Here is a 20,847-nt window from a genome sequence, read left to right as displayed (position 1 = left end):
ACAGATACAGCAGATTTTTTTTCTGAGTTGGGAAACCAGCAACATCCTTGCTGCCTTTACAGAATTGTTTTGATTCTTATGGCCAGCCTGTGATTAAAAAAAGAGGATAACCTTGGATGTAGCTTTATATTTGCCCGTTTTTCACTGTAAACTTCCTTTCACTCTTTTATGTTCCCCCTCAGCTTTCATGTCTTTAAATCCTCACACCATTCTCCTGCCATATATTTGATGTCAAAACCACGAATTTGCAAGGATATAATATGCAGAAGAAGAAATAGATTTCTGTCTTTTTTTTTTCTTAGCCTATTCCACCAACATGATAAGGGCAGCAGTATTGATTAAATCCCTGACCTCGTCTTGTGCATGTCAGTCCTACAGGATATTAAAGCTGCACTTTTATTTTTGACTAGGACACGCATCATAGATGGCATCTTCAGCATCTTCTGTTTTAGTCTTGTTGTTTACCACTGATAAATGTTCAGTGTGATATCAAAACATTATGACACATTTCATGTGTCCTCACTCTGTAATTTTTCTCAGATATTCTGAAAATATCCGCTCACATCTGTCTGATCAGGCATCTTACAGTTAGATTAGATTAGTTGTCATTACTTTTTGCTTTTTTTTATTTATTATTCCTTATGTCTCATATATCATTTGATAAACGTGTTCCATGGTAATAGAAGTAATGGAGGACCAACAAAAACATCCTCACACAGCTGTTTACCAAATGCTGTGCTATTAAGTAGCAGAATAGAGGAAGAATACATTTATGCTGCAGGTTTAATGCATATTGGATGCAGCTGCTCCCTGCATGCCAATTCTTAGTCTCTTATTATTGCTGGGCTGCATTATAAAAGAGGTGAGTGCTGCTTGCCTGACTCGCTCACTCCTAGTTACATAACACCTGACCTCATCCACTGCAGTGAGGCAAGAGCTGGGATTCCCTCCTGCACGTGGAAATAAGCAGTGGGGAGAAAGGAGTGAGACAGAGAGGAGGAAGGGGGAAAACCATGTTGCATAAAGAAAATAAGGGTGGTCACTGATGCAAGGAGAATGTAACAGAAAGGTTTACTCACATCCCTTCAAAATGCAGATTAAATGTCATCATCCTAAATGGATTCTGTTAACTAAAACAACACCAAGAAATGAGTAATAGTTGATTCTTGACTCTAATAGACATCTTTAATATACTTTGTTCAGTATGAGTGACTGACCGTGGAAATTCAATAATAAGAAGGGGTGATTCACAGTGATGGAGATGACAAAGTGAGTAGTTAACCATGGGAATAGTGAGCCAAGTGTTTCCTATGGTCCTGAGGGCTCAGCTTGGCTTTCTATGACCGGTTTGATTGATGTGTGTTTCATTGTACTGAAGCAACTCCAGCTGGAACAGGTAAAGAAGTAGTGACAGAAAAAATTGGAAGATTGTTTTTGTTTTTCAAATGTACCACAGTTGCATAACACCTCATGCCAGTTATTTGGACAGCTATTGAATGAATCCAATTAAACAAAACAACAAACAAACAAAATTGACTTTAAGACAGAAAAATAATTGATGATGTAAGAATGGATAAAATTTATTTATATAGCAATTTGGTTGCAAAGTGTTCCAGAGACTTACACAGAGCCCCAAAGACAGCAATATCTGTTGGATATAACGCAGGAAGAGTTTTAATTGCATACTATGTTCACATGGACCTCACAAAAATGTTTCAGCATGTCCCATATTCATGAAATGTTCACACATTTTTTTTTTTTAAGAAAATGATGTAACATCTTTTTTCTTTGGCATGGTGTGGAGGAGAGTGCCTGAAAAGACAAAAGACAGTGAGGACATGACCTCGGATAGTGGTTGCTATTTGAACCTGCAATATCAAAGTGGATGAAATGTTTCTGATCCACTTCTCATACATAAGTTCTCAAACAACTAACATGTGTTGTTTTTCCCATGCAACGGTAAACTCTCACAACAATCAGACAATAAAAGAAAAGCAGGAATAAAAATATAGCTGGTCTTTTATCCATTACGTCCCCTGTTGTGATATAGTCAATGCTGGGTTTCTTATTCAAAAAGATACTGTATCACATGTCACTTGTTACATTTCTTAAAAGTGATGCAGTGCATTACTTATTTATGTTACTTGTTGAAGAAAGTAATTTGTTACATTACTCATTACTTTCTCGTTCCTCCGTAAAATCATCTCAAATGCATTGTTACAGAATTACTAGTTAACAATGAAAACCTTAGGCTACTGTTGCACACCGACACAAATCCCTATCTGGATAAGGACATGCATACAATCTTTCTTTTAGTGTTTATTTAGGAACACAAAGCCGACAACACAAAGCAAAGTTGAAAACCAGCCCAAAGAGACTTTAAAGTGATCAGCGCAGTGTTTCTACTTTAGAAACGTGAAACAAAAGTAAACAATGTGAAGCGTAATGTGTAATGTGATGACAATAATGTGTTGCTTTGTAACATGTTACATCCAGCATCCATCTTTTTTAATTGTTTAATACTGTGCACAATTTAAAAGATGTATATTATCACACCTTTTGAGAATCATTTTGTCTAATGTACATAAAAATAGGCCTTCTAAAGATTGTCTAATGTATATAAAATCAGACCTTCAAAAGATGGTATTATACATTTTATGTTAATTAGCTGCACAAAAAGATGATCTAACATCTTTGACAAGAAACATCAGGCTTTGGTGTCAGTTCCTCAGTTTAAAGAGGAAGAGCTTCATGCCAGATAACATTTTCCACTGACATTTAATTATCCTTCAGGGAGAAATGCATTTTTAATGAGCTGGAGATAGAAGCTGTCTCTAGACTTTAACCTTAATAGACAAAGAGACAAAACAGCCACAAGGAAATACTGTAATTTATTTTAATTTTTGCTGGTTTTGTGCAAAAATGACACCAGGCATTTAGTGATCACATCCTAATCACATGCAACAACAAGAAGATCATGTGGATTAATTGCTAAACTAGTGTTTCCTTATGTGTATTGACCTTATGTGGGTTTCCTGTCCCTTTTTTATTTGTTCCATTTCCACTTTTTTTTTTAACTTTAACTTAACTTTAACTAATTCTCAAATCACTTCAAAGAGCGCTCTTATAATATCTTAAAGCTGAGAATATAAAATCACATTAATGAGGACTTTGTCAAACCTTAAGAAGTGAAATGTACCACCTTTATTCACAGCTTATATAAAGTTATCTTTTGTGCATGTGTTGCTGTATTTTTATCCCCTTCAGACTTAATCCAGTTTTCCTTGTGCCTTGAGAATAGGTATGCCAGAAACCTGTACTCTGTTGTTGCAGCTGCATGTAGAGCACGCTTTAAACTAAATTCAAATTTCCGTGTTTCAAATGTTCCAAAATGCCATTCACTGCCAGTTTTAAATAAGCTATAGAAGTAACGGTATCAACTCCCATTTATATAAGCATTTCACATTTTACTGATGACTCAAAGCACTTTCCATGTGGTGTTTTATTCTATATGCTTTAAGCCTTCATCTACTTCAACTCAATGGACAATTGAGAATCATCAGTGAATTTAACATGCATGTCTTTGGACTGGAGGAGGAAGCTGAAGTACCCAGCGAGAGCCCATGCAAGCACAGGGAAGGATCCATGGAGTATATCACTGTGAGGTGGCGGTCCAATACTGCTTTGAAACTAACCTGGCCAGCATTAAAAAAAAGACAAAAATTATGTTAATGCTGACTATAATTAAAATAAAACTACGCTATTACACATTTTCAAATTTAAATTTAAATTCCCATGCTGCGATAAACACTTTAAAAACACAAATACTTACATTTTGTGACCAGCTGGCATGACCAAAACAAGGACATAACCCCAGCAGTACATGGGAAGTTGGCAAACATTGGTGCCTCCAGTTTTCTTCCTATTATAGAACTAAACAGGTATTTTGCTAGCTGGTGCATTTACCTCTTGGAACAAACATTCACACCCACACATGTATGCACATATAATATGGTGTGACTGTGTGGCAGGCCAAACATTGTTTCTCCTTACATTGTCCCTAATTCACATCCAAAGCTGCTCAGTGTTACTAACTGGAGATTATTCATGAAATAATGGATTGTTCTCTTTGTCTGGATTATGGTTATGTTAATCTGACTTTCCTGACTGAGACTGAAATATGTGACTCTTGTTGGTGGGTTAAATCGCTTTGGAGCTTTTCTGATGCTACATTGACCATCTTTTTTTCTCTCTTTAGTCTAATTGCTCATAATGTATTATGCAGTCTTTGACATACAGGTGGACTGCGTGCAAAACATAAACCCAGTGCAAATGATGCCAGGTAAAACATCCAGAAGGTCATGATGTACAGCAGACAGATGTGCAAATTAATACACCATTACTGGATTTTACAAACATTGCTTAGATGGGACAAAGGGTTTTAAAAAATGGATTTTCCATCAGCTTTTGTGTAATTTGGCATACTGTGTGGTCTAATTCTGTTATCTAATTCTGAAAAAATGCATTATGCTGTAACTAAAAGCTTAGATGATGACGCAATTTCCCTGTTTGCTAGCCTTGAAAGTAGCAACACAGTTTTTCGGTAATACTCGGTAGGTGTGGTTGTTTCCAAGGTTATTTAAGAACTTGCCAGAATTGCTCTGGTAACTAAGATCATCCTATTAGCTTTCTGTTCATGTAATTCCAGATTAACTCAGGTCAGTTACCTACTGTAAGATATTAAGGGTTTGAATACAAATCGAAAAAGCTGCCTGCCTTTCTTTCTTTCTTTCTTTCTTTCTTTCTTTCTTTCTTTCTTTCTTTCTTTCTTTCTTTCTTTCTTTCTTTCTTTCTTTCTTTCTTTCTTTCTTTCTTTCTTTTGCACTTGATCTCTGCATTTGATTTAATTGAACAATGACCATGATGTGGATTTATTGACTTTATTAAAACCAAAAAAATGGTTCAACATATTTAAGAAGTGTGACGGGAAAAGAGAAAGCCCCACCAAGGCGTTACAACTGTCTGCTGATGTCAGTGTACTAGACACCAAAACTGGGGAATATTACTTTTAAGGAGTTATGTTTTCTATCTAATTTGGCATTCAGCATAACTACTGTAAATCGTCAGCACTCTGTAGGAACTATGACCCATAATATTAGACCAGAAAAGAAGAAACAAATCAGATGATCCTCTATGTACAACCACTCGGTGATGGTGGGAAGGAAAAACTCCCCTTTTACAGTAAGAAACGCTGACTGAATCTGCTACCATTGACTGGAGGTGCATTCATCCAACCAACTTACTTTTACCATTTTCCAGCTCCTATCTCCATAAACAATCCATATTAAATAAAATTAAGAAGAAGACGCTACACAATACCAACACTGTACCTTTAATGGTGATGTCTGGTGCTATTTGTAGTGGGTGTTCTCAGCGTACATTCTGTGGGCAGTGTGTCTTTTTTGTCTTTTCTATCCCTGGTGCTCTGATACGGTGGTAGCACTGATAAGCCGAGGTGTAAGACACTTTCTGCTGAGGGTAAAATGTTGAGAATGAAGTTGTTGCTTTTCCTGTGCCTACCAGGGCACATGGGGAGGATGATGGAAGAGAGGTTTTTAGAGGGACAAAATAACAGCTAACTCTATTTGGATTCTCTGCTCTCAAAGGGCACTGAGGTGCTGAGGGCCTGGCAGGTTTGGCACATTGAGGATTAGCAGCAATGCATTCGATTTAATTCCTCGACCTGACGCTTTTTCCTTGTATGAGCTGAAGGCCTGCAGAATGTTAGTCAGCTTATGTTTCTAACTGTTGCCACCTGATAAACACTTTTTGGGTTTTGTTTTGTTTTTCATGTGAAAGCTCAGGCATATACATGCCAGGACTATACAGTGTTTTTACAATGACTAAACCCAAGTGTCAATCATTTCTGCTGTTTTTCCTCAGAAGGTCTTATGCACAACTTTCTTTCTTCATGCTAGCAGATGTATTTTTTTATCTGTTACTTTTTTTTCCCCACTCCAGCCTCTTTCGTCCTTAATATCGCCAGGGTTTGGAGCTATATAGCTTAGCATTATTCAAGTGTGTTATCTGCAGTTTGCTTCTTAATTTGTTTTGGTTTAGTCTGCTCTCAGGAATTTCAACTTGTTAAAAAATAAATAAATAAATAAAGGTTAGCGTGAAAATAGACCACTTCGTAACAAAGCACAACTTCCATTTACCCATTTCATCTGCAAATAATTGTACTGAGTAAACAATTCGTAAATTGTCCACAGCAAAATGACAAACAGAGAACGAGGAGCTGCAGCTGTCCCTCGTGGGAGGTTTCTCCACCAGCGAGTCAATTAAATTCAGTTGTCTGTGCTGCACTTAACTCATTTTGCTGTAAGTAACACCGTGTGCAGAATGTAAGGAGAAAAAAAAGAACTTTGATAATACGAGTAATTTCATGTGTTGGCTTCCTGACTGGGTAGAATTTTTTTTCCCCACCCAATAAACGAGCCGCCACACACGTATTCTTTAGTAACCTTGGTTACAAAGGAAAGTCTAATCGCAATGGATAAAACTGGTAAATCTAAAGATCGATGCATATCTTCTATATGTTTTGTAGGGTTTTCATGGCTATTTTGAAGTACTAATGAGTAGTAACCAGTAATATGCACTTTAATAACAAATAGCATTAAAAGAACAAGTGTGGCCCTGCCATTAGTTTTTTATGAAGCACATTATAGTGACATTCATTTAATTTCTGTTTGGGTAACTAATGTTTGCCTGAGAATTAAAACTGAGCGACACCACAATAGTGATGGAAATGACAAAGACCAACAGAAACGAGAGACTGGGTGAGAAAAAGGAAGCCAGTCAGCCTGTGGTGGAAGTGATAAAGGGTAATGAGTTATAGCATTCACAGGTACATGGTGATCACATATATCACAGCTCCGTCAGCTCTGGCTGATTCGTGACAGAATATTTCTGCCTGATCTCACTCACAATCTCAAATGATTATACACTGAAGTGGCAATGGCTTTGCTTGAAGTCTATATGTGTGTGGCTGTGTTTGAATTAGACACTCTGTTTTGGGGGGGCTCCATGCAGACTTATCAGTCTATCCAAGTGAAAATAAGAGTAACTGGTCTGCGAAGGAGAGAAAGAGAGAAAGTGGCTTCTTTTCAGATCAACATCTCTGAACAAAGCCGGAAGCCTCCGTTAATGAATTGGACTGTCCCATACTAATGAATGGAGTCTAGAGATGGGCAAAGGAAATGAAGGGAGTAGGGGGATGTCAAACTACATGAACGATGAAGTCGCTCATATCAGGGCCCATATTACAGAAGCCTATTAGTCCTCCTGTCTCTGATGGCAATGGGCGTAATGAGGTAGTCTCCAAAGACCAGATTGATGCCTGTTTTAACACTCACACTCCAAGGATGATGAGAGAGCTTATTCTGAAGATGAACAATGGGCTGTGATAACCAGAAAAAGTCTTGTTTGCTCCTGGAGTGTTGTATAATTACAGAACTTAAACTTTATCCCAGAGTATGAATTTCTTTAAGTTCATTTTTAAAATCTTGACATGCGACATTGCAATCAGAGGAATGTGACCCTATGTTAAGCAAGATGCCATTTCTCATATTGAGAGGTTTTATCATATTACAAATAAACTTGGTAGGTTAACACACTGTAATGCCGTCATTTGGAGTATTCTTCCCTAACTTAGTTTTCTCAACTGCCTTAGGTGATTATCCCAGCAACCCTGCGACCCTGTTAAGGATAAGTGGAAGAGAATGGATAGATGGATATTTTATTGTTATTAATATTAAGTAAAGACTTTTTGAATCATTTTTACTATGACCAACTCATATTTAGCTCCTTGGAAAAAGGCAAACGCATTATTGCTTACATAATAATTTTACTCAGCTAAACCAGCACTTATTCAGGCAACAGGAAAAGTTACAGCTGTGAAGCGATTTCCAAATACCCAGTCTTCTACCACGTTGAAAAGATATTGATTTTTTTTGATAGAATAAGCCCTTTAGGCCTGTGTAACACTCAGAGGCAATTAAAGGCTTTTTCCACCTAGGTATGACACATTGATGTTCACAGACAAGAAAGATGCCAGGAATTAGTTTATGTTCAAGAGTTTCTCAAGGGTGAATGTATTTCTGGGTACAATAAAACACAGATTTATTGTTTAATTGTAACAATCTAGTGTTCTGTATGACTGCAATAGCTAATGAGTGTAATAAATGAAGTAAACGACTGAACAAAGAAGAGGACTGACACATTTTAAAAGTATATCTTAATATAAATATTTTATTCAGTGCATTTTTGTGTATACAACAAATAATAAACAACTGGAAGTTATCAGCCAGCCACAATGTCTGCCTGTATATGTTGTTTCATCAGAGTATCTGTCTGGTAGTTTGGAACACATGATCCAACATGGGTTAATACACATAGCCTACATCATGCAGCTCTAGACCAGAATTTCCCTGCCTTCTCCCATGCAACAGATAGGTTCACCTAATAAAGACCACCTCCAGAGGAAACCAAGAAAAGAAAGTCTCCCAGAAGCATGTACCAGAAGGAAGTTATGTAGCTGAAGGGAAGCGTACATAGCCCACAAAAGGGTCCTTTTTGTACATATGTGTTTGTACATGCCCAGTGCAAGAAAGGGAAGATGTTCATTTTTGTATGACTTTATCTTTTTTTTTTCTTCACTTTTACAAATATGACGTGTCCTATAAAATGTTAAGCCACCTAAAAGTCCACAGTATTTTTTTTAAATATAGAAAATATTGTCACCACAATAAGTTACTCAAACACATAACAAGCATCCTGGGAAGGGTCATTCACCATCCTATGGTGAAGTGTATCAGTCAATAGAAGTCGACAAAAAAGGATGGTTGGGGTTTCGAAGTATGACACAAGCACAAAGGGAGGAACCGATTACGAGGACAAGAGCTAGAGACATTGTGACACTGTGGTAACAGAAGGGAATGGGGACACAGGATAGTCGTTTCATACCTCAGTCATCGAGTGTATCATCAAAAAGCACGTCAAGCACGCTGCCAACTCCAAAGTGGTTAAAATCACTTCCTTTGTCTTTCTTTTTTCTTTTTTCACAAACCTTTGCTTTCTCTCATCAAAAATGTACAATAAAAAAACAAAAAGATCCAGCTTTGCTTTTATACTGACTTGGCTTTCAGCGGCTTAAAGGGACACTCTTTTTCTGTCTTTGGTTTGCTGGAACCATTTTTCATTAATGAACAAAGATGCAAATGCTTAACGATGGCAAGGGAAGAGAACAAGAAGGAACATAATCAGTTATTAAACAAAATCTCACAGCTAATTCAGAAAATTAGCAAAAACTAAGGTGCAGCTGTGGCATCTCCAAATTTTTAAAAAAATAAAATAAAGGAAAAGGTAAAACTGCAAGAGAGCCACACTGCCCCTTATATCTCAGGTCAGTTGTACATAGGCTTCATTTTCCCATGCTAGAGAGCTCAGTCTCTGAGCGTGTGCACTAGGACGCAGGAGAGCTACCATCTGGCTGGCCACAGTCTCAGTAGCACTAGGCTGTACCATACCAGGGAGTTTATAGGCTTTGTATTCACAGAAGCATGGATGAGACAGAGATCAGGGCTTGTACGGTACCACTGCAACCTTGTAGACCAGCACCATTACTGACTGCCCTGAACACCTGCATGTCTAACTTCCCGTCCCTGTCTAACAGATACACGCGGGCTTGGTGTCTGCATGAAGAAAACTTACTGTGCACAGTAAAGTAATTACCAAAATAAGATAAAAATGAGCTAACTGGTATGCAATCATCACAAAAATAGAGTGTCTAAGGTCGTCAATAAACCTCAAGCCCAAAAATAACGTTTTAATCAGTTCCTTAATTCCAGAATGATCTATGTGCTGTTAAGTTTCTTACTGTTGATACTGTTTTGATGATGACCGACCAGGATGATAGGTGCTTTTGATTGACGGTGTCTGGTTGTTTATGTGTGATTTGTTGTCCTAGCTAGTCCTGAACCGCTGATCGGAGAAACAAGTCTGCTTGGATTCATGCTCTGCTAGAGGTAAGGTTTCACGGTTCGGCCCCAGGCCTGGGTTGGGCTACCAGGCTACGTTGATTCGTTCTGGCTCACAGCTTTCCCTCCATTGAGTACTGCTGAGGCACTCCGACTCTTGGTGGGTGTGCCACTGCCAGAGCGGGAGAACTCTGTCAAGTCGTGGAGAGATGGCTCTCTGTACATTGCAACTGTGAAAACACAAGAAAAATGCAAATCAGGCAAACTGACATGTTTTAACAATATTAGTGAAAGAGGCAGTGTTTTGTCCACTGGTTAAATGTCTGTTTAACCAGTTGTAACCATTATATTTCCAGATCAAAATACTGCCGAATATAGTAATTTCATGAGATGTTATCTGTCTCACTTGTCACCATCCTGGATTACATCATCCATTACGGCAATTAGCCTAAAAAAGGAGAGCTACCACAGCTGAATTACTGTCTCAGGCAGTAATAGGTGGCAGCTAGGGAGGATAGCAAAGTTTAATTGTTTAGTCAGCTTATTAATCAGATCATAAGCTATAATTACTCCTATCACCAGAAATACAAAACTTGTCTTTTTTCATTACTTTCAAACATAAATATCATCATGTACCCAGGAAAAAAACAGATAATATCTATGTATAACATGTTATTGTTGCTGTGCTGTTTGTTTTCTGTGATCTCACCATAGTTGTTCTTGCTTGACAATTGTTTTTGCACTATTTTAGCACATAAACATTAAAATTTGATAAATAAAGAGATTTACATTTTAAAAACCTGTGTCAGTTGATTAATGGTTCAAAATTAGCTCAGTATCGCTAAGAGACCATCCTTCTGCACACACATAAAACTACCTGCTATATTATTGTTTAAATGACAAAATAATTATTTGTCTTAGTCTTTTCTATGCATTAAAAACCTGTTCATCTAATATTTTGTGACGTTATGGAAGATTGCTCTCAGCTTATCTGTCCAAGTACTTTTTGGCACCACGTTATAGTTCCCTCCAAACTGCTGAATCAAGTAGACCCTCTTGGTGCTGAAGTAAAAAGAAAAATCTTATATTCACAGCATGACATTATAAATTCAAGAGTTGCTAGTGCTTCAGCTTTGCTGTGTGTGCAGCACTGGTCCAGTCTGCATTTAACAGCACCTTTTTCAGGAGAAATATCAGTAATCTGAGGTTCATAGTCTTTGGTTTCAGGATGTTGTCAACATCCTTCTGCCTAGCATGCTATTTGATGTTCATTCCTCAGGGAGTTTGTGGCTGAAACAGCAAACCCAGTCCTTCAGACACTTTACTTAGTCCAGCATTTTTTGTGTCAGCGGCAATCCAGTGCCCATCCTTGTATAAAAACATAAATCATTGGGAGGATTCGGTTGGGAAACTGCTGATTGGTTCCAGTCTTGTTTGTAACAGCAGGCTATTCTGTTATTACAGTGATAAGTGACTGACCTCAACATTACGGTACTAGATCATTGCTATCCTCAACACCTCTGCTATTTTATGTATTTAAACCCAGAACTAACCATATTGTCATTTTTCACATTTCTCCAAACAAATCACCTAGTAGATGCTACTCCACATAAAAGCAGGTGTTTGCTTCATGTATCAGGAGTTTTTGGGAGAGTTTTAAGAGGCTTTTCCACTTGGACTTGAAATGACACGAGCTAAACTCGCTACATCCAGAGGAACACAGTATGAGAGGCTGTAGGCTGAGGCTCACAGAGTGCAACCAGAAGAGCAGTGAGTAATGTCTGAAAGAGATGTCATCGCCAGTGTTGAGACAGATTCTTAATTGGTGCCCTGTAACACTTCTCCCTCTGAATGATTTCAGAGGGAATGATTCTCCAGTGCAAAGTTATTTCCAATCAACTCGCTACATCTGAAATTCAAATGAAGATTTAATAAATATTGTGCACTACAGGATACTTTAAAGTTTGTACACAAGAAGGAGTATTACAATAGTGTCTCATATTATATTTGCTATTGAAAAAAAGAAAAAAAAAAACTATATTTCCTCTCCAAGTTAAAATGCAGCCACAGTCGATAGTTTTCGGTATCAGTTACAATTACTGTGTCACATAGCCTCGATCTATCCTCGTTATTCAATTCTTCTCTTTCTCTGTATTTGTCTGTCAGCATAAAGCAAGCCAGTCATTCACCAGCTGTTTCTCTTCAGTGTGTTTGAGACCCTCTGGATGGCCTGTTAAATGAAGGTGAAAAGCTATTATCGTGATCTCAGGGTTCTTAATAAGATGCTGGCTGGGGAAGCTTCCCTAAAGACACAAGAAGGGGGACCATCGATTCAGCAAATAGAAGAAATGAAAAAATTAACTCTAAACTGGAATATAAAGCACTCTACCGCAGCTGAAATACTGAAGAAAATTCCTCATATACTACTAAGGTATTCTTTTGTGTTAAGATGATGTTTTATGATTTGGTTCTTTATTGCCATTAAAAACGTAATATTTTAGGGGGGGATTTAACGTGGGTGAGTGGCAGATTTGACCCCAGGCATCTGCAATAGCCCTAGAGCTTATAGGTCACCTGCTTAACCCAGTAAGGTACACCAGCACCCGAGCGATGGCCAACTTGATGCTGTCTATGATTGCATAATAACAATAACAACTTCCTCAAAGCAAGCAAATGCACACTTATATTGCCAATATCTTCGACTTTAAGAGGTGTGCATAACAGCTGAGTCCTTATAAAAAATCTTCCTCATTCAGTCACTTTTGTCAGTTATTTGCAAAGTTTACATTGTGTGACAATCAAATTGTTCGAAGTGAAGAATACGGCCAGCGAAAGTACGTTCCAAGGACATGCACTTGGATAATTAAGCAGAGTTTAAGAGCCAAACAAACTTTCACACGACTGTATTCTGACAGAGACAATGTTTAGCAGGTGAAAAAGGACAATTTGAAACATTTTGTCTTGTTGCTGTTGCTAGCTATTATTACTGGACAAAAACATTTTTGTAAAGTGTCAGGTTGTCTACAAAAATAAAAATGAAAAATGAAAAATGAAAAATGTCAAAGCAGAATCCCAATTTGGCTGAAAACACAGAAAAATGAAATTTTCAGTCAAAGTCAAGCTTCAACATTCCAACCAGCTTCTTGGTCGTTTGCTTTCAACTGTGTACTCAGCTGAAGTGAAAATAAACTGAACTGTGAAAATTTCTACTTTACAGGAACAAAGACCTGCTATTACATCAGAATATGCCAATAACTGTGTTTCATGTGCAACCATCTGATGTGCCACAATCTCAAACGTGAAATTTGAGCTGCAAAGCAAAGATGGGTTCAAGACTAAGCACAACAATCTATCTCTTCTCCAGTTCTACAAACTATGTATGAATATGAACAATTTCCCCATTTTGAGGAGGTGGTTCTGAACCAATCTGAACCAAGTTCAAGCTGCAATTATCATCATCAGTACTACCATCACACTTCAGACACCCACCCAAAAAAAGGTTGGTCCAGCCACTGCATTTCAGAGACTAGTGTGAAATACAATATGTGGGGAATATCTGGCTTTTGAAGAATGTTACAAAAATTTAAATGCCTCTTAATAGGAAAAAAGACTACCATTGATTTAATATTCAATCTTAACATAATTTTAAAAATTATAAACATAATTTTTTTCCAAAACAGCCAGTGTAAAGCCAACCACGTACCGCATTTAATGCAATATAATGCTAACGTATTAATGTAAGTTTGACATGCTGCCATGTTTATGACATTTTTATGAGTTATGTTGGTAAAATTAATGTTAAGCTGTCACAGCAATTTCTCAAATGACTGCAATTTTGTTTTAAAAATTCACAACTGCATCAGTGACACTTAATAACAAGAGCTGTAAACATTCAGCGAGACTCCCTCATACTCAAGACTCGTGTCATAGTTTTGGCACATCCTTAAAAGTAAATTTTTATATTTAAACTTGATTATCTAAATTCAGATCATTATTTTAAAGCTCAAAAATACAGAACCAGATGACAGGATCTAAACTGCACTTAACAGTCAACAATATAAAGAAACTGCCCTCTGCATTGTTTTGAGTATTTTGCACTGCAAGCCTTTGATTTCTTACTGAGACAAAAAATGAAGACCAGGGTGTTTTTCTTTTGTCTCACTAAAAAGAAAACAGTCTCTCTCTCTTTGTCTATCCCTCTCTCTTCTTTCTGAAAGGTAAATCTGTGTCTTGTCAAAGATGAAAGGACTGTGGCCTGTTTCCTCTGTTGCTCACGGCCACATTACCACAGACATATTCTTTATGGGTGGGGTTCTCAGTGAATTTACAGTCCTGCATGGGGACTGCTAGTGAAAAGTGTCAGCCTCGCTCCGCATTGTGCCTGCAATGGAGTGTGACCAGCTTGAGGAAGCTATTGAATAGGTTAATGTAAAATTCTCTGAAGAAAATGCTTAGTGTAAAGGAGCCATATAGAAAACAATGCACTTAGTTTTTAGCCAATAATATCTACAAAAAGGTCTAAAATATAAATAAAATGAAAATGGGCTAATTGAATGGGAAAACTGATACCTTTTTGAAAAGCAACCATTTTGCAAAGTAGTGTTGTGTGTACATACTTGATTATATGCCAGTATTCTCTCTCTATTATTTCTGTTACTTGTCAGTATTTTTCATTTTCAGGGAAGACTACAGTAATAATAGCTACTGTTACCTCTTACACTTTTGAATATAAGCAATTAGAACATTAATGCAACCAGGTATGGATAATACATTCCACAAACTAGTTCCTATCATATAACAGATATATTCTGAACCTTAGTAAAAAGTAAAAGCTCTGGAAAGGCCTACCTTTTAGAGGTTTGGGAAGAAAGTGGGCTGCTGGCTTGTTCTTCTTGACATGATTCCCCTTCATGATTTCTCCTTCCTTGTTCAGACCGAGGTACCAGCCCCTGCCCGACTGCTGCTGCCGGTATATCATGGAGGAGTATGTCACATAATAGTTCTCGAACACTGACTCCTTGAATTTGCACTCCGGTGTAAAGTGTTCCTGTCAGAGGATGAAGACAATCAGATATACAGGTAGTTGGACAGTAGTTTACGAGATCTAACGTTAATTTAAACTATATCTATAAATGGAAGCAGATGAAATAAATAGTTAATTACTTGATAGTGAAACCTAATCATGCTACATGTGCTGCAAGTTCGACAAGAACTGTATCTTAAGTTTCAAGCGTCTGCTTTAATGGGCCATGATAATCTTCTAAAATCTATCCGTTCCATTTACTGTAGTGAAGAATGTAGCATAGATAACAGTGATATGACAGATATAGAAGAGTATTAATAAAACATACAGGCAGATTGAATACTATATTCTTATTTGGTCCTAGCTGTTAAATATGTATGAGAAGATCATTATCTTTCTGAGTTAGGGAACTTTATGTGTACTTGAAGTTGCACATGCATCTTTTAAGGTTTTTTGAATACTTCTTTTCTCTGTCACTGATCTACTGGGTGTGGCAATTTTGAAGTTCATCTTCTGGACTCCATACTGTGCAAGAGTTCATATGCCCTTTGAGTTAGGTTTAGTATCTAGCACTTGTATGGGTTTTTCTCATTATTGCTACAACAGCATCACTGAGGCTTATTTCCCCTGAGACAAGTGCCTAAGTGTGCGTGCATGTGTGTGTGTGTGTGTGTGTGTGTGTGTATGTGTGTGTGTGTTGGTGGTGGTGGTGGGGGTATGTGCTTAGCTGAATGTTTGCAGTGTTTGTGGAGCTGCTTGGATGGTAAGCACAGAAAACAGTGTCTAATCTGTTAGGAGACAATTTCCCTTGAGAGAGATCAAGGGACAGTGCGTAAGACTGTGCATAAGGCAAGTAGGGCAAGTCACTGGTGATTGTTCCTGCTTTAGAGTTTTCTTCTTTGGACACTTTGAAAATGGAAGTACATAAAGTGCATGCAAACACCAGCATGTGCACAGTTAGTCATATGTAGAATAACCAGTAAAAAATAAGGATGCCTCTCACAGATTAGAGTTAGACTCAGTCTTAATCCAAGTTAAAAAAAAAACCAAAACATGACAGGTGAAAGTGATGACGTGTCTCCAAGGCCAGCAACCCAGTGTGAGAGCATGACAAACAACATGTCACTACCAGACACAGTCATCTGCAACAGCGTATCTTTTTTTTTTTTAACAGTTCAACAGTGTCACTTTTGTGAGCAGTAACAGGACTTCAAAAGGCGGAATGTCATGTGTGATGGTTTGGTTTGAAGCGTGTATACAAGACAGTTAAAGCACACAAAAGACTGGAATTTGTTGAACTTGTTAAAACAGCTCTACCACATCACACTGAGCCTTTTGTCACACAAAGCCTCAGAAGTTACTCAAGACATAAAATCTACACCTAGCTACAGTAACTGAGAACCAAGCTCATTTATCACCCCCTCTCACTGATTTAGCCTTCACAGACCATGCATCAAAAATCTCTAAAAGAAGCAGAGTGAAAGTGAAAGAAAGATGATGACACATCACCTTAATAAGATGTATCCAGTAAGCTCAGACCTAGTTCTCAGTTTTGCTTCAGCATCATGAGTACCAAAATTCTACTGATAGATCAATGTTTCCACTACCATTGCAATAAGAGACAGACTCTTTTTTGCATATCTTATGTAATTTACAGTCACACTAGTCTCTCTCCTTGCCTCCATTCTGGGCTTTTCCGACTTTGTGTCTATGTGTGTGTCTTTCTACCATGGGTCGAACTACCCAATTACCAGAGTTACTAATAATCTTGTATTCAAATGCGTGAAAACATATTAAAGGCTTTTTTTTGCTTTGTATATTATCACAATCATCTAGCTTTCAAAAATAAAAATTAGAGTGTAAGATCTTCAGTCATGTCCGTGCAGCTGTAGGCGGGCCTATAAGTTTAAGCAGTTATGTAAGTGGCTTCAGTGTGTTCTTACTGGATACCCAAAGATCATGCTTTATTTTTAAAAGAGCTAGAAACTCCACATCAGGAGGTTTGAGGTTTGAGGGGTGGTTACAGAGCAAGTCACAGGTTTTTCAGTCTAAAGACTGGAGTTTGCTTCCTGATTTTTGCAGTTTATCCATTTTTTCTTTCCAATTTTTTTTTTTTTTTTTTTTTACCACTTGTTATAATTATTCCTTCTTAGCATTGCATTGGAACCTACTATAAGAAAATATGTTTGCATGTTTTTAAGTTAAAATATGCCCCCTTGTGATGCAAAGGGTCCTTTTCCATGCATCTTTTAGGTTGGAAACCTCTCTCTCACTACTTAAGACCAGTGTGTCAGGACACAGATGAAAATGTCACCCTGTGCATAATTTCTCCTCAAGGAGGAGAAAAAAAACAGCATATCTCAATTGCAGCAGCCTCCTTCAGCAGGACAGTCACTCAATGAACTACAAAAACTACTTTGAACACAGAGCACAATGATCCATGGGTTGAAGTAGAACAAGCCTGAGCTGGCAATCCATTAGCAGGGGCACAAGGGGCAACATACATAATATGCTGGTGGTTTTAATGTTGTGGCTGACCAGTGTAGAAAGACTAAGCAGCAGCCATCTCAGTTATGCACGAGCAGCAATTGGAACCAGAACAATAAGCTACTCTGAAGCCAAGAGTTCTGTTCTACCTTTAATAATGAGCCCATGTGGGTTTGGCTCATTACTCTCCTCCTGGAGAAGAATAAGTCCAAGTCTATTGATAAACAGACAGATACAGACACACGCACAGTTAGAGCCAGGATGGAGGAGAGGCTATTGGCCATTACAACTGTATCTGAACCGATCTCTGGACAGAAGCCTCGCTCAAACTGACGCAAAGAGGGGCCAAAATGGCAGGGGATCCCCATTTCTATTCTAACAGGACTGTGATAGACAGAAACATTCAGACTCTTTGGAGTTTGCTCCAGTAGCATTTTCTTCAGTCAATAGCATGCTGATTGTTCACTAAAACCAATCTCCCAGTGAAAAAATAAGAAAATCTTGCATCACTTTAATCACGACTCGACTGCTAGACGAAGCAGGGGGAAATCACTTTAAAAATAGAAAGCAGCCTTGTCATCTCTCTCAAAGCATTTCTCTATGGTGGATTGGCTAAATAGACCTTTAATGATTCCATAGCGCTGCATGGCCTTTTCAATGTGCAGCTATGAAAAGTCATTTTCCTAATGCTTCACAGCTAGCAACCTTACTTGGAAAAAGTTCAGAAAAGCTGTTTCACAGATACCAGAAATGGCTGAAGTAAATCAGATGAAGTAAGTCTCCCGTGTGTTTGATATAACCTGGACAACTACCCCTGCTGTGCTAGTACATCACCTTGTTCCTAATAATGAAGCCTGGAACTGTTAATAAATTTTTTACATTTAATACAAATGGAAAAAAAAAATCTGTCCTTGTCTATTCATATATTCCTTCTAAAGAAGCTTTGTAAAGGATGCTTTTATTTAACTTTATAGACCCTCTTTGTATTAGCATGCTCTTTGACATGCCTGGTAGGCAGAATAGAGATGGAGAATTAAAGGTTATCTTTTCACGATTTATTATCATGAAAAGAGTCCCTTTTTATTCACACATTTTTAAAAAATATTTCCCTGTTCATTAATTACACATTGAATTGTATGATTTGTGGTTCACAGGTTGGCTACCCATATATTCTATGTTATAAAAAAGATGTCATACCAGTAATTCTTAGTTAGTAATTGAATTTTTTTGTGTAGTTTTTTTATCATTATTAAAACTTCACAGCGTTCATACTTAGGTTTATTAAATTTTGCATTTTGAAAACGACAAATGAGCTCTCATTTCAGCAGTCACAAGCTTATCCAAATGTAGTCTTATAAACAAAAGGCTTTTATTGTCAAATAATATTGCATACAGAGAACCGTCTGCTGTTTTACAACAGCTGAAGGCATGGTAGTATTGCCTGAGCACGGTCTAATAACTGCCTGTAGGAGGGAGACATTTAAAAGCTGATGAAGTGTTAAACATACTGTGCTAAAGGATGTTTCCTTGTCATTTTAAAAAATACATTGACATGCATGGAAAGACCCACAATCTCCATCTGGGGAACCTGCACACACACACACACACACACACACACACACACACACACACACACACACACACACACACACACACACACACACACACACACACACACACACACACACACACAATTAAACAAATCAAAAGTGGTATGGGTAACCGTTAAATGAGTATTCCATTAGCAAAGCAATCATGTCAAGAAACACTGTCAGTTACGATGCACTCTTAAATTGTTTGCTTCAGGGGAGCAATTGCAGCCCAGTAATGTTTTTCTGATCCAATCAGCTGGAGGAGAAATACTAGCATAATGGAACTGATCTCCTCTGTAAATATACTGGCTGGATTTCGACGAGACAAGACAAGCCAAATCAATGCTATGTGCGTATTCAGCTGCCATATCAAAACAAAAATGACACCAATTATACCAGTGCATTCAGAACTGAGTGTTGTTCTTTGCAGACACATTAATTCACAGTGACTGACTGGGCAGTGGAGGCAAATCTTACTAAAACTGTTTTTTCACTGCCAGTGAAACTGGACTAAAAGGGTTTTTTCTGGGTTTTTTTTTAACTTTAGCTAAAGAAGAAGAACATACTGCCAGTGGTGTTCAGTTGTTTGGGGATAAATTGAGATTTTTAATCTAGTGGAAAAGACCCTTGCAAATACCAAACACAAACAGGCACACCCACACAGGGTACACATTTAATTTACAAGCACAAGCACATACACACAGCACAAAGTAGTTAATGACACAGCTCAATGGAGTGAAACCATACAGCAGTGGCTATTTACCAAAGGTATTGTGCTTGCTAAATAGCTGAAAAGGCGAGCGCCAACCACATATCAAACAGGAGTGCACTAAAACACAAATACATAATGTACAAGGACATAATACACTTCTTTGATACCCTTCTATCTGTAATTTTATTTGCTGTGCAGTGCTAGTTCTGAAGAGCGTTCATGGGATATTTTCTGTAATTACAATTTACAGATGACTCTTGAATGCCCCACATGCTGACAGCTTGTATTTGTGATTGCTGACACAAACCTCACAGGCAGTAGATTGTCATGAAAAGTGAGAAAAGATTTTTTTTTACTACAAACACATGTTTTGGTTACATTTTAAAGAATAAAACATGCCCTTTAATGGCCTCTGAAGAAAAATATTCTGAGTTAAAATGCATTTCTAAACATAAACTAAAATAGTAAGTGAGACTTCAAAAAGAACCTTTTTCTTTTCCAACCCACTCTTCTGATGATCTGTCCTTTAACTTTTGTATTTTTTGGCACTTTTTAAATGAGCATGCAGGACTTCACAGAATGTATGACCATTGTATAGATTTAAATGTCAGGTATTTTAGCCTATAAACTTCAGTAGTTGCCTGATAAATATCTTCACCCCAAGAGCCCTGAACTCTCCATTTTACACGTATGCTCACACACAGCAGTCTAGACGAGACTCAACTGGAGCCATAGTGACTCACACTAATTCAAATTTGACCCACCAGGAAATTAATAACACCACTTCTAAGGCACCTCGTGAGATATGTGCACACACCTTAGCTCAGCATCTAAAAACATGCTTGCAGATCTGAAACTATATCAGCAAGGATTGTTTTATCCATATTAAAAAGCAGTGAGTTGGTAACTGCATGTTTTTGTTGATTCTTTTAGATTATACCAACAACAGTTATTCCTTGTTAATAATATTAGTCGAATTCTAATGCTTCATTAATT

The 20,847-nt window shown here is 37.6% G+C and overlaps 1 protein-coding gene across 4 annotated transcripts in view; it reads right to left on the bottom strand.

Annotated features, from left to right (window-relative positions):
* Positions 1 to 8,281: 8,281 nt before the first annotated feature.
* fgf13a (fibroblast growth factor 13a) overlaps positions 8,282 to 20,847 on the bottom strand; it is a 98,523-nt gene continuing 85,957 nt past the window's right edge. For all 4 annotated transcript variants that reach the window (XM_085243480.1, XM_085243497.1, XM_085243506.1 and 1 more), the window contains 2 exons: positions 14,886 to 15,084; positions 8,282 to 10,267 (listed from right to left, as the gene is read on the bottom strand). In XM_085243480.1, coding sequence (XP_085099606.1) covers positions 10,131 to 10,267; positions 14,886 to 15,084 — 336 coding nt within the window. In that variant the 3' untranslated portion in view covers positions 8,282 to 10,130. The remainder of the gene's footprint in view (positions 10,268 to 14,885; positions 15,085 to 20,847) is intronic.

This window comes from Mchenga conophoros, linkage group LG2, assembly GCF_057382185.1.
Source record: "Mchenga conophoros isolate Kocher_MC1m ecotype Shallow Benthic linkage group LG2, M_conophoros_male_GT1.1, whole genome shotgun sequence".
In the NCBI taxonomy this organism is placed as follows: domain Eukaryota; kingdom Metazoa; phylum Chordata; class Actinopteri; order Cichliformes; family Cichlidae; genus Mchenga; species Mchenga conophoros.
This window is presented reverse-complemented; position numbering and strand designations above follow the sequence as displayed.